Source organism: Microcaecilia unicolor, chromosome 11, assembly GCF_901765095.1.
Source record: "Microcaecilia unicolor chromosome 11, aMicUni1.1, whole genome shotgun sequence".
NCBI lineage: Eukaryota > Metazoa > Chordata > Amphibia > Gymnophiona > Siphonopidae > Microcaecilia > Microcaecilia unicolor.
Window position 1 is genome coordinate 174,379,176 of NC_044041.1, and position 12,639 is coordinate 174,391,814.

General features: G+C 46.9%; 1 protein-coding gene across 2 annotated transcripts in view; it reads left to right on the plus strand.

The window, feature by feature from the left end:
• HNRNPUL1 (heterogeneous nuclear ribonucleoprotein U like 1) overlaps positions 1-12,639 on the plus strand; it is a 226,452-nt gene that overhangs the window by 135,916 nt on the left and 77,897 nt on the right. For both annotated transcript variants that reach the window (XM_030217273.1, XM_030217274.1), the window contains exons 9-10: positions 4,174-4,296; positions 4,409-4,537. In XM_030217273.1, the coding sequence (XP_030073133.1) occupies positions 4,174-4,296; positions 4,409-4,537 (252 nt within the window). The remainder of the gene's footprint in view (positions 1-4,173; positions 4,297-4,408; positions 4,538-12,639) is intronic.

Consider the following 12,639-nt stretch of genomic DNA (forward strand, 5'->3'; position numbering starts at 1 on the left):
GGGACCCTCAGGACAGGAAATTGGAGACATTTCTGACGCGCAGCTTTGATTTGTCGGCTCTGGCTTTGCAAGCATCGGTTTGTGGAGGTCTGGTGGCTCGAGCGTGTTTCCACTGGGCTGAGCGGCTTCTAGATAGTCTGCAGGCTGATAGGGCGTCCTTAATTCAGGATTTGTAAAAGTTGGCGATGGGGTCGTCCTTCTTGGCGGATGCGCTGTATGATTTGTTGCGCGCATTGGCTAAGAACATGACCCTTGCTGTGGCGGCTCGGCGGGCCCTATGGTTGCGGGGCTAGGTGGCAGATGCCGCGTCCAAGGCAAAGTTGTGTTCGCTTCCCTTTAAGGGTTCTTTGCTTTTTGGTGAAGAATTGGATAAGTTGGTGAGGGGTCTTGGTGATGCTAAGGTTCCTCGACTTCTGGAGCTGCACCCTAAGGCTTTTAGGGGGTCTGCTGTGTGCGGACGGTTTCATGAAGCTTGACGGTATCGGCCTGGTAGGTCCTCGGGGGAGGGGGGGACCAGGGGTCGGTTTTTCCAGAGAACCCAGGCCTTTCGAGGTGGCCGCCGTGGGGGGGGCGAGATTCCTCTTCGGGAGCGGCTGGCACGTCCTATGTGTTGCAATGATGGTTTGGGGGCTCAGCCTCTGGTTCGCGTGGGGGCTCGCTTACGCTTGTTTTACCAGAGGTGGGTCCAGATCACGTCAGACCAGTGGGTGCTGCAGATAGTGCGAGACGGGTACGCGCTGGAGTTCGACGGTCCTTTGTCCGATTTCTTTCTCGTCTCTCCTTGTCACTCAAAGCGCAAGGCAAGAGCAGTGCGAGACACTCTGTCGTGTCTGATCGGTTTAGGCGCTGTAGTGCCTGTTCCTCCAGGAGAACGAGGAACGGGTTGTTACTCCATTTACTTCGTGGTTCCCAAGAAAGAGGATTCCTTTCGGTCCATTTTAGATCTCAAGAAGGTCAATGCGGCGCTAAAGGTTCCTTCCTTTCGGATGGAAACGTTACGTTCTGTCATTGTAGCGGTTCAGGAAGGGGAGTTTCTGACTTCATTGGATTTGACAGAAGCTTACTTGCACATCCCCATCCTAGAGGCGCACCAGCGTTTTCTTCGTTTTGTGGTGTTAAGGAGATACTTTCAATTTTGTGCGCTCCCGTTCGGCCTGACAACAGGTCCTCGCACTTTTTCCAAGGTGATGGTGGTTGTGGCAGCGACTCTACGGTTGCAGGGCATTTTGGTTCATCTGTATCTCGACGACTGGTTGATTCGGGCCAAAACACAGTCGGAGAGCGAGGAGGCTACCGCCCGGGTGGTGACCTTTTTGCAATCGCTGGGTTGGGTTGTCAATCTGGCCAAGAGTCACCTAGTTTCGTCACAGTCCCTAGAATATCTGGGAGTCCGTTTCGACACGAAGAGAGGCCGGGTGTTTTTGACAGCTCCTCGCATTTCCAAGCTGCAGGTTCAGATCCGCCAGCTCCGAGCTCAGAGGGCGCCTTCGGCGCGGGAGTATCTTCAGGTGTTAGGTCTGATGGCAGCGGCTATAGAAGTAGTTCCTTGGGCCAGGGCCCACATGAAGACAGTTGCAGGGAGCGTTGTTGACTCGTTGGTCCCCTCAGTCCCAGTGTTTGGAGGAGAGGCTAGCGCTGCCGGAGATTGTTCAGCGCAGCCTCCACTGGTGGCTCCACACTCCAAATCTAGCGAAGGATATGCCGCTAGATGTGCCAAATTGGGTGGTGCTGACCACGGATGCGAGTCTGTCAGGCTGGGGGGCGCATTGTCTAGGGCAGGTGGCCCAAGGGAGCTGGACGTCTGAAGAGGCGTCTTGGTCCATCACCTGCCTGGAGACGCGAGCAATTCGGTTGGCTCTTCAGTCCTTCCAGAGTCTTCTAGAAGGCAAGACAGTCAGAGTTCATTCCGACAATGCCACGGCCGTCGCTTATGCAAATCGACGGGGGAACGAAGAGTCCAGGGTTAGCTGTAGAGGCGGCGGAGTTGATGGGGTGGGCAGAGGCTCATGTTCAGGCTCTCTCGGCAGGCCACGTAGCAGGAGTGGACAATGTGAACACGGATTATCTGAGCAGGCACACATTGGTTTCCAGAGAGTGGGCTCTCCATCCCTCCGTGTTTGAGCGGATAGTGTTGCAGTGGGGTCGGCCGGTGTTGGATCTCATGGCGTTGGCCGACAATGCTCAGGTTGCTCGGTTTTTCAGTCGTCGAAGAGATGCTCGAGCCGAGGGTCTCGACGCGTTGGTCCTGTCGTGGCCGACTCAGCAGTTGCTCTATGTGTTTCCGGCGTGGCTGGCCCGCGGATCAGTCATCATCCCGGCTTAGTGATTCTGATAGCGCCCAATTGGCCTCGTCGGCCATGGTACGGAGATCTGATGCATTTTCTGGTGCAGGATCCGATTCCTCTGGGGCCTCGGTTGAGACTGGTGCAGGGGCCGATCGAGATGGCCGACCCCTCTCTATTCTTGCTTACGGCTTGGCTCTTGAAAGGCACAGATTGAGAAAGAAAGGTTTCTCTGCCAGGGTGATTGATACGATGTTACGGTTGCGTAAGAAGTCCACGTCTTTGGCGTATGTGCGGGTGTGGCGCATTTTCGAGAATTGGTGTCAAGAACGGAATTTTGTCCCTTTGTGTGCTTCGGTGATGGAAGTTTTGGATTTTTTACAGGATGGTTTGGACAGGGGGCTCTCGCTTTTTTCCCTGAAGGTGCAGGTTTCCGCTTTGTCTTGTTTCAGAGGTCAGATTCGGGGAGTCTACTTGGCGGCTTCTCCAGATGTAGGGCGGTTTCTGAGGGCAGTGAAGTTGATTCGGCCGCCTCGTCGTCCGATGGTTCCGCCTTGGGATTTGAATTTGGTCTTGGAGACTCTGGTGGGTCCTCCGTTTGAACCATTGGCGTCCATCACATGTAAAGATCTTACGTTGAAGACTGTTTTTCTGGTGGCCATTTCTTCTGCTCGTAGAATTTCAGAGCTTCAAGCCTTGTCTTGTAGGGAGCCTTTTCTGTCCTTTGCGAAAGAGAAAGTGGCTTTACGTATGGTTCCTTCCTTTGTTCCTAAGATGGTTTCAGCTTTTCATGTAAATCAAGTGACTTCGTTACCGGTGTTGGGGGATCGTTCTGGGGATCTCTCTCAGCGTCGGTTGGCTAAGTTGGATGTTCGCTGCGTCTTGCGGTCGTATTTGAGCAGAGCGAGAGATTTCTGGGCTTCAGATAGGTTGCTTGTTTTGTTTGGAGGTCCCAAGAAAGGAGCTGCGGCCTCCAAGGGGACTCTGGCTTGGTGGTTGAAGGAGGCTATTGCCTCAGCTTATTTGTTGAAGCGACGTACGGTGCCCCCGTTACTTAAGGCACATTCTACTCGGGGGGGGGGGGGAGGGTTACTGCTTCCTGGGCGGAGAGTAGTTTCGTTCCTCCGCAGGATATTTGTAAGGCAGCGGCATGGTCATCCATTCATTCCTTTCTGAAGCATTATAGAATTGATGTTCAGGCAAAAGAGGAATGCGTGTTTTGGTGTGGCTGTGTTGTCTTCTGCTTTTCGAGGGTCCCACCCTTAAATTTCTACTGCTTCGGTACTTCCCAAGCGTCTTGACCGGTCTGGAGTGTTGCTGAGGAAGGTGAAATTAGGCCTTACCTGCTAATTTTCTTTCCTCAAGACCCTCCAGACTGGTCAAGAGCCCGCCCGATGGATTATCAGAAGTATTGTTAGTTTCAGAAGTATTTGAGCCATGTTCTGCTATGACTATTCCTTTACTTTCTGTGGGTCGGAGAGTTTTCTTCGACTATAATAATTTACAGAGCGGGGCGCTTGACGTTCCGTCTGTCTAAGCACACTGTTGGTGTTTGGCTTTTGGTTTTCCAGGTACAGGAGTTTCTAGCTTCAGAGTTACTGTTTCAGGGGTTTTATCTGCTTTGCTAAGTGTATACTGGCTATTGTGGGCTGGGCACAGGTTATATGTACATAGTTTGAAGTTAGTGTTCTCAGTCTCCCTCTGCTGGTAGGCGAGCATAACCCAAGCGTCTTGACTGGTCTAGAGGAAAGAAAATTAGCAGGTAAGGCCTAATTTCACCTTAGCTGATTATCATACGCTATTCTTAGTGGTCCTGTTTGTCGATGTTGCTCTTTAATTTCTTGTCTGGGGCAGTTTGTGTTGTGATTAGATCATCTTTGTTATCATCTAGATGCTGATGATGGTAGGGCTTCCTGGAGCTGGTAAAACTACCTGGGCCATAAAACACTCAGAGGCCAACCCCACCAAAAAGTATAATATCCTGGGCACCAATGCGATCATGGACAAGATGAAGGTGAGAGATCTGTCACCAGCTGACAGAGAAAGCTGATGCACTATGTTACTTACACTTGGACACCCTATATTATATGGAATGCCATACAAGTGCATATGCATTATGTTTTAAGGTAATGGGACTTAGACGCCAGCGCAACTATGCAGGCCGTTGGGATGTCCTGATTCAGCAAGCAACTCAGTGTCTGAACAGGCTGATCCAGATCGCAGCTCGCAAGAAACGAAACTACATCTTGGACCAGGTACCGAGCCCATTACCTCTGCAGCCCTTGTGTGTTGTGGTTTATTTTTGAGAGTTGCAGTCTTAAGTTGAAAAGAATTTTGGCCAGTGTAGTTATTGCCTTTACATTGCTATCTCCTGTAAATCAGTCATTTTAACAGAACAACTATTTTATATTTCTTGCAATGCTGGGAAGAGCCCACCTTAAAGAGCATATGAAATAAATATGATGTTGAAAACAAGTAAACATGCTGGTGAGTAATAAGAGTTTTCTTTAGTACGATTTGTAGTGCTTGAAAGTATTTTTTTATAATGTATACAGGTAAGCAAATCTAGTAATGTAGTTAACTTTTCAGGTATCTGAAGATGGATTATGGTAGGTACCAGTCTGTAGATATGTTTTAAGATAGCCTGGCAGATTGTAAGTACAAGTAGGTAGGTTTTTTTTTTTTTTTAAATGAGGGGATTTCCCATAAAAAGCAAGTAATTGCAAATGATGGCAGTAATAGCATGGCTCATGGTTAAATTCCGCCTTCCTTTTTGCACATGCATGCATATAGAAATTATTTAATTCCTTCTTCATACTGAAGCCAAACACATGCAGGCTGAGGAACAAAGCTGCTGAAGCTTCAACACTGTCTAGGTGTTGTTCTTACTCCATAAGCTCACTCCTGTATATTGGAAGCATTGGAAGAATGCCCTACAGATATGGCTTAACCTTTATGTTCAAACATTATCCTAGATATCTCAAGATAACTGGTAAGCACCTGTTGGCCCACCTATATTTTAATTTTAAATAATGAAAGTCTGAGTGGCCACATAAGTCTACTGCTCTTCCTGGTCTGTTTTTACTACAGTTTAATCCTACCTGCTTCTTACATGCCATAGAAAAAAAATCATCTCTCCAAGGTAGAACAGTATTTGCTAAATCCCAAACATAGGGCAAATTGGTCTATTTCAAATATTTTTCTCTCAATATATTTGGTAATACTGAAATACTTACATTGCACTGAGGAGAGATCACAGTTTGTGTAGTACAGTCTAGTGGCTATCCAGTTTTGTCCTACTACATAGATGGGATCTTTGTTTCTTGTTGCTAAAATTGCAAGGCTTGAACTTACTTCATTTTGTCATGTCACACTAAGTGAAACTAGCATAAAAAGCCAGTTCATCAGATGTAAACATGGTCTCAGTTTTAATGGATGAGTGCAGTCAAAGCTAATGGTCTTGTGAAAAATTTGCAGATAGAAAGCTTTTCTGAGCTTGTATGACATGCTGTTCATAACATTATTGTGTTAACTCCTTATACGAGTTAGTGTTTTTCATTTACCTGGCAGTTTCTTATTGCTTCTTTGGAGGCTTCCAGCTCAGAAACCAAGACTGGAGCACCTTTAGCTTTAATTCACAAAAACCTAGGATTTTTTTTCCCCCTTGTAAATCCCCTCTCAACTCGTCTAGCCAAGCTGTTACAGTAGTGGTCCTTCTGGAACCCTGCAATAATGGACCCTAAATCTAATCACATGGTGTCATTGCATAATGACTGATGCCCTCCAGCCAAGGACTGCCAGTGCTGTCTTTGCAGCATCCTTGGTCAGCATGAGAAGCAGAAGCCTTAATTACAATCCTCTGCATGGCACTACCATTGAGTCAGTTTGATATGCTTTCAGTCAAAAGATCTTCTAGATCAGTAGTTTTCAACACAGTCCTTGGGACATATCCAACCAGTCAGGTTTTCAGAATATCCACAATTTGCATATATTGCCTCCACTGTATGCAATTCTATCATGCATATTCATTGTGGATATCCTGAAAACTTGACTGGCTGGGTGTTTCCCAAAGACTGGGTTAAGAATCCCTGATCCAGATAACTGAATAAAAGATAATACTTCAGTGAGTGAAGGCAGAGCTGTGTTGCTGCTAAGTACGTGCTACACTACGAAGGACCAGCAGTAAAGTACATAATGAATTTTTAAACTCATTTGCAGGCTATACCTGCATCATCTAAAAAAGCCAGTGATGCCGCCATTCTGTCTGAAAACGATTCCAGCCTGCATCTTTCTGGAATTTTCACTGAAACAAGGTAGCATATCTAATAGATGTTCTCCATGGACAGCAGGATCCTACATCCACACAGCTGGTGACATCTTACAACTTCGCTGGCCGGCAATGGTTTGCAAAGGTTAGGCAACTTCAAAAAGTTCTGAGCTTGTACGGGAATTCCCGCATTGCCACAAGTGACTGTTCCAGGCCAATCTATTTCAAAAGTATACTTCAATCCAAGCTGGGTTAAACAGGAATACGTAGCTGGAGAATCGTGCTGTCCATGGAGAGCACCCATTATAGGTATGCAACTTTGTTTTCTTCCTGGACAGCATGGATCTGTAAAGCAACACACCTGGGGACTCCCCCAACTTAGGGTTGCAGGATAAACAAAAATTCCTATAGGTCATCCTTTTTTTTTTTGATCAGTGACCCATTTTTAGTAGGCTTTGAGTTGAAGCATTAAATAGATGGGTTATAAAGTATTACTTCTTTAGTATTCAACACCGGTCCAAATGCTTGGGTTATGCACCCCTACTAGCAGATGGAAACTGAAATATGAGTGAGCCTAAAACGGACTCACCCGTGATTCCACTGAACAGTATTTCTCAATCTCCAACAGATGGTAGACGTGGTAAGCCTGTTCAGCTTTGGTTAGTGTGGTTAGGCCTAGGGGGCTTAGAGTTTTCAGGGGTCTTTTTGCCCTTTTAATGAATTGCCGATGTGTGCCTTGGTGCAGATTCTTTCTCCCTTTACTGTCCTGAGGAGTTCTGTTGGCTACCTCGTTCTCATTTCACTGTAGCCTAGTAAACCTTCAGGTGGCAAAAGAAGCATGTGCAGAATGCCTGACGTCTGCTGCAGCGGAACACGATGAGCAGTAATAAGCCTCAGTGTTGTCAAATATGTAGGTAACAAAAACAAAGGGCTAGATGATGTCAAAATGGTAACAGGTTTATTGAAAACATCCCCTGACTCGACACAATTTGTGTTTCGGCCCAAATGGCCTGCTTTAGGAGTCTTCTAGCAGATGTTTAAACTGCTAGCCAACCTTGAAATAGTAATTGTGATGCTATATACCTTGTAGCAATTCTCTTTCGGCCAAACGCTGACACATATTTTCGAGTGATTACGTGTCAGCGTTTGGCTGAAAGAGAATTGCTACAAGGTATATAGCATCACAATTACTGTTTCAAGGTTAGCTAACTTTTAAACATCCACTAGAAGACTCCTGGTCCAAAACACGACTCGTGTTGAGTCTGGGATGTTTTGAATAAACCTGTTTACTGTTTTGACATCGTCTAGCCCTTTGTTTTTGTCACCTTCACTGTGTTTGGTTTGTCTGTGAGACTGCGAGGATTCCTGTTCTTCTGTTCATAATTGCTGTCAAGTATGTAGGTGCAATGGTGTGAACAGGTCCTTTGCTCCTTACAGCTCTATGAGATGCTTAGGGCAGCCGGCCTGCTGTAGCTGCTGCATTCAATTCAGCATCAGAACAGGGGAGCTGTGCAGACTTAGAGACTACAAGTATTGGGTAGGCTTCTGACATGGCAGTGACCCCGACTTTGGCGGGAACTGCCACCTCTTGGATGCGGTCCCCACTCCAGAGCAGCCACCATGGTTGGACTTTATGGTGCTGCGCCCAGGTCAGACAGGTATTAGTGAAGGAGGGAAGCCTCTGAGGAGATGGGGTTCTCCCAAACGTCATTATGGTAATGTACAAATCCTTTTGTTTGAAGAATACTCAAGGTCAGCCAGCATTGGCATAGGGAGTGGTTTGGGGGGAAGAAGGGGTGGTTCCAGCACCCTAAAATTGCAGAAGGACTGGGAGGAGGACATGATGGACAATAGGTGAGGCTGGTCAGAAGAGGACCCAGCCCTGGATGAGGCGGATAATGAACCAGCAGGAGGATCTTTGGGGGGGAGGATACCTGGATGAAGGACTTACCCCCAAGAGAGAGGATTTCTCAGTAGTACGCATTTTCCACAGAGACAAATTGTAGGAACTCATATCTTGGGTCTTGTTTGTGCTGAATTTCAAGAAGGATTCTAAGATGGGAGAACCCTGAAAGGTGCATCTGCTGTTTTTTTTTTTCCATGCATCAGGATTTTGGCGCTATCATCCAGATTGAGTGGAATGCAACTGACTCACTGTTAGGGTTACTTGATCCATAGTGAGGCTTTACCCAGTTTGTTCCAGAGCAAGACAGATTCCATGAGACCGCCCACAGGTCGATGCAGTGGTGTCCTTGGTGATGAAGACTACCTCCAGTGATCTGCAGAGGTCTGGTGATGAGAGCGTGTTTTCATTGGGCAGAGAAAGTCCTGGACAGGCCAATGGAAGCATCAGTTCTCATGGACCAGGAAGTTTCTAAACTTGAGATGGAGTCCTCCTTCTTGGCAGATGCTCTTTTTGATCTGTTTAGGGCCTTGGCTAAATCAACAGCCCTTGTGATAACAACCTTGAAGGTCCATGTGGCTGTGTAGTCGGCAGATGTTGCATCTTTAAAAAAAAATAAAGTTGAGTAAGGGAAAAGGATTGCATTTGTTTGGAGAAGAAGTGGTTAAGTTGGTCAAGAGCCTTGGGGGAGGCCAAGGTTCCTCGGCCGCCGAAGGACAAGCCTAAGTCCAGAGGCAGAGGCAAGTTTTGAGAGGCTCGGTTCTATCGCCTCAGTAAAGTTAGTGGGGTTTGGCAGAGTAGGTTTATTCAAAGGACTCTGGCCTTTCAGGGTGTCAGATAATGTGTTCAGGTTCCGGTTCAGTTGCTCTGGGATAGGCCTGTGGGGCCCAATGAATCTGTTGGAGTTCATTCTTCAATGGTGGGTGGTGGAAGGTTGAGGGCCTTCTATTGGAGATGACCTCAGGTTACTTTGGGCCAGTGGGTTATCAAAGTAATCCGAGAGGGGTGTGCCCTGGAGTTGACAGACCCACCACATTACCTTTCTAAAGTTACCTTGTCATTTCCAGTGGAATGTGGGGGTGTCAGAGAGGTTGTTATAGCTTCGAGTTGTGTTTCCTGTTCCACATAAAGAGCACGGCACCAGGAGATGCTCAATCTACTTTATGGTCCCAAAGAGATGGGGGACCTTCTGGCCTACCCTAGATCTCAAAAGGTTAAATTGGGCTCTGTGTTCCGAGTTATTGCATGGAGATTCCTTCCTTCATCATTGTGGCTGTGAGAAAAGGAGAATTTTCCCTGGATCTAACAGCGGCCTTTCTCCATATTTACATTTGGCAAGAGCATCAGAAGTTCTTGTAGTTTTAGGGCAGCATTATCAGTTGTATGCTCTTCTTATTGGTCTGGTGATGGTGCCCCAGACTTTCTCCAAAGTGATGGTGGTTGTAGCAGCAGTGCCTACAGAAGGAGCAGATTCTGGTGCATCCTTATCTGGATGATTGTTTGATTCAGTTAAAGTCTCTGCAGGAGAATGAATGGGTCACCACTTGGGTGGCACAGTTCTTGGAGTTGCTGGACTGGGCTCAATCTAGCCAAGAACCACCTGAAACCTTCACAGGTACTAGACTATCTGGGAGTTCAGTTCAGCATGCAGCAGGGTTATATATTCTTGTCATAGTCAGATTCACTCCTTTCTCAGCTCAAGGGCTCCACAGGTTCAGGATTACATGTATGTTTTTTGATCCATGACAGCAATGCTGGAAGTGGTTTAATAGGCCAGGACAGAGGAGACTTTTCTGTCTCATTGTTCTCCTCAGACATAAGACTTTGAGATGAGGCTTCTACTTTGGAGAAGTGTGTAAGGCATGAACTTGGAACCTCCGGAGTGGACTATCCCAAAGAATGGGGCACCCATTGTCTGGTTCAGGTAGCACAGGGCCTTTGATCACAGGTGGAATCTCTTTGATCGATCAACAGGCTGGAGACCAGGGCATTTCATTTCACATTGCTGAAGTTTCACATCTTGCTGAAGGGAAAGGCAGTGCAAGTGCTGTCTGACAATGCCATGGTGGTAGCCTATGTGAATCTCCAGGGAGGCACGAAAAGTTGCCAGGTGGCATACAGAGCAGCCTTCTTAATGACCTGGGCAGAACATCTGGCAGATGTTCTGCCCAAGTCATTAAGCGGATTTTCTGAGCAGAAATGTTCTAGACCCCAGGAAAGGAAACGAAACCTAGGACAGCAGGCCTTTGATATAGTACAGATCTGGGGTTGGACGGTGATGGACTTGATGGGGAATACAAAGTTACCAAGTTTTTCAGTTGCAGTAGAGAGAGAGAGAAGGTTGGAAGCCATCATCACTCTTGTCCAGCCGTGGCCGCTTAATGGTCTACTCTGTTTCCTCTGTGGCTGCTGCTGGGTTGGGTCATTAAAGGATTGAGAATTATGGGGGCCTGGTGGTTTTAGTTACCTCTCATTGGCTGAGGAAGCCGTGGTACTGCAACCTGTTGCAGTCGGTGGCAAAGGACTTGTTGAATCAGGGAACGGTAATGGTGCTAGCCCCATCTCCATTTTGTCGTAGCACTTGGAAGGGCATGTCTGCAGAAGAGAGGATATTGGGGCAAGGTGCGGGTATGTGCACAAGCCAGAGGAGTTTTTTCCGCTCAGACCACTTGTTTGTTTTGTTTGGCAGCAAAGGGAAGTGGAGTCTAAAGTGACCATTGCTAGATGGATTGAAGAAGCCATTTCATTAGCCAATATTCTTAGGGGCACCTAATACTGGAAACCCTTAAGGACAGGCGGCCTTGTCAGAGAGCTGCCTTATTCCCACACAGAATATCTGTAAGACAACTAGTCAGCCTTGCCTTCCTTTGTGAAGCACTATTGAGTAGATGTTCAGGCTAGACAAGAAGCAGCATTTGATGTGAGGGTCTTTTCTGCGGGGCTAGAGAGAGCCCACCTCTAATGGTTGTTGCTTTGGTACTTCTCAAATGTCTGGACTGGTCTGGAAGGATGCGAATGATGGAGAAATTAGATATTACCTGGTGATTTACTTTCCTTTAGTCCCTCCAGACCAGTTCAGAACCTGCACTGGTAAAAAGGAGTTGATACTGGCAGCTTGGACACAAGCATAATGAATGAATTTCTAGGTTCAGTATTGAGAGTTCTGTGAGTTGTATAGTTTGGTTTTGTGCTTTTTATGATTAAAGATGCATCAAACTTCTTGCAGATTACGACTGTGATTTTCAAGCTTCAGTGAGACTTTTTGTCGCTCTGGATCCTTGTCATCATGCAACCAATAACTGCTCAGAAGGTGGCTCAGTTAATAGCTGGAGAATCAAATTCAAGCCCCAGGATGGAGTTGGTTTCTTAATGGGAGGCCTTGGATTTAATAGGCCTTTCATAAACCTTACTTAGAAGGGGATGCTTAGGTACGAGTCTTCTAGACACTGTGTTGTGACAAGCTGCTAAAGCACAGATGTATTCTCACTGAAAAAGATCATACTCCACATACCCTGGCTTTAAGAATGAGGTTTATTACTGTCACAGTATGTGCAAAAATAATCCATTTGGAGACATTGCCTCTGCAAGAAGTACTGAGACTAGAATCTGACAACCCAAGAAGATACTGAAGAAGTGGATCTTGTCCATGTTGAGTACACCATATTTTCTCAGCAACCCTCCAGACCGGTCAAGACGCTTGGGTTATGCATGCCTACCAGCAGAGGGAGACTGAGAACACTAACTTCAAACTGAGTACATATAACCTGTGCTAGCCCTCTATCTCCAGTATTTTCTCAGTCTCAGCAGAGGGTAGACATGCAGCCTGTGCAGCTTGTCCGGTCTGGTAGGATTTAGGTTCCGTTTTGTGAGACTAGTTAATTTTTCAGTTATTTTCTGGGGATAAGTTGGTAAAAGAACAGTAATCCCTGTGCCTGGAACTCTGTGGTGTGCAAGGGGTTGGTAGGTCCGGTGGGGCCTGCCATTGTCCCCTCTGGGGTGTCACACCCGGGTGGCCGGGTCCCTCCCCCCGACTGGCTCTCCCGTTTTGGGCAGCATTGTGCCTCTGCTGCAGTGTTAATCCTGCAGCCTTGAGTGCCATTCAGATTATAGCAGCAGGGCTCAAATAAAGTAAAAAAAAAAAAAAAAAAAAAGCACACCTCGTGTGGAGAGCTGCAGGAGCTGCACTC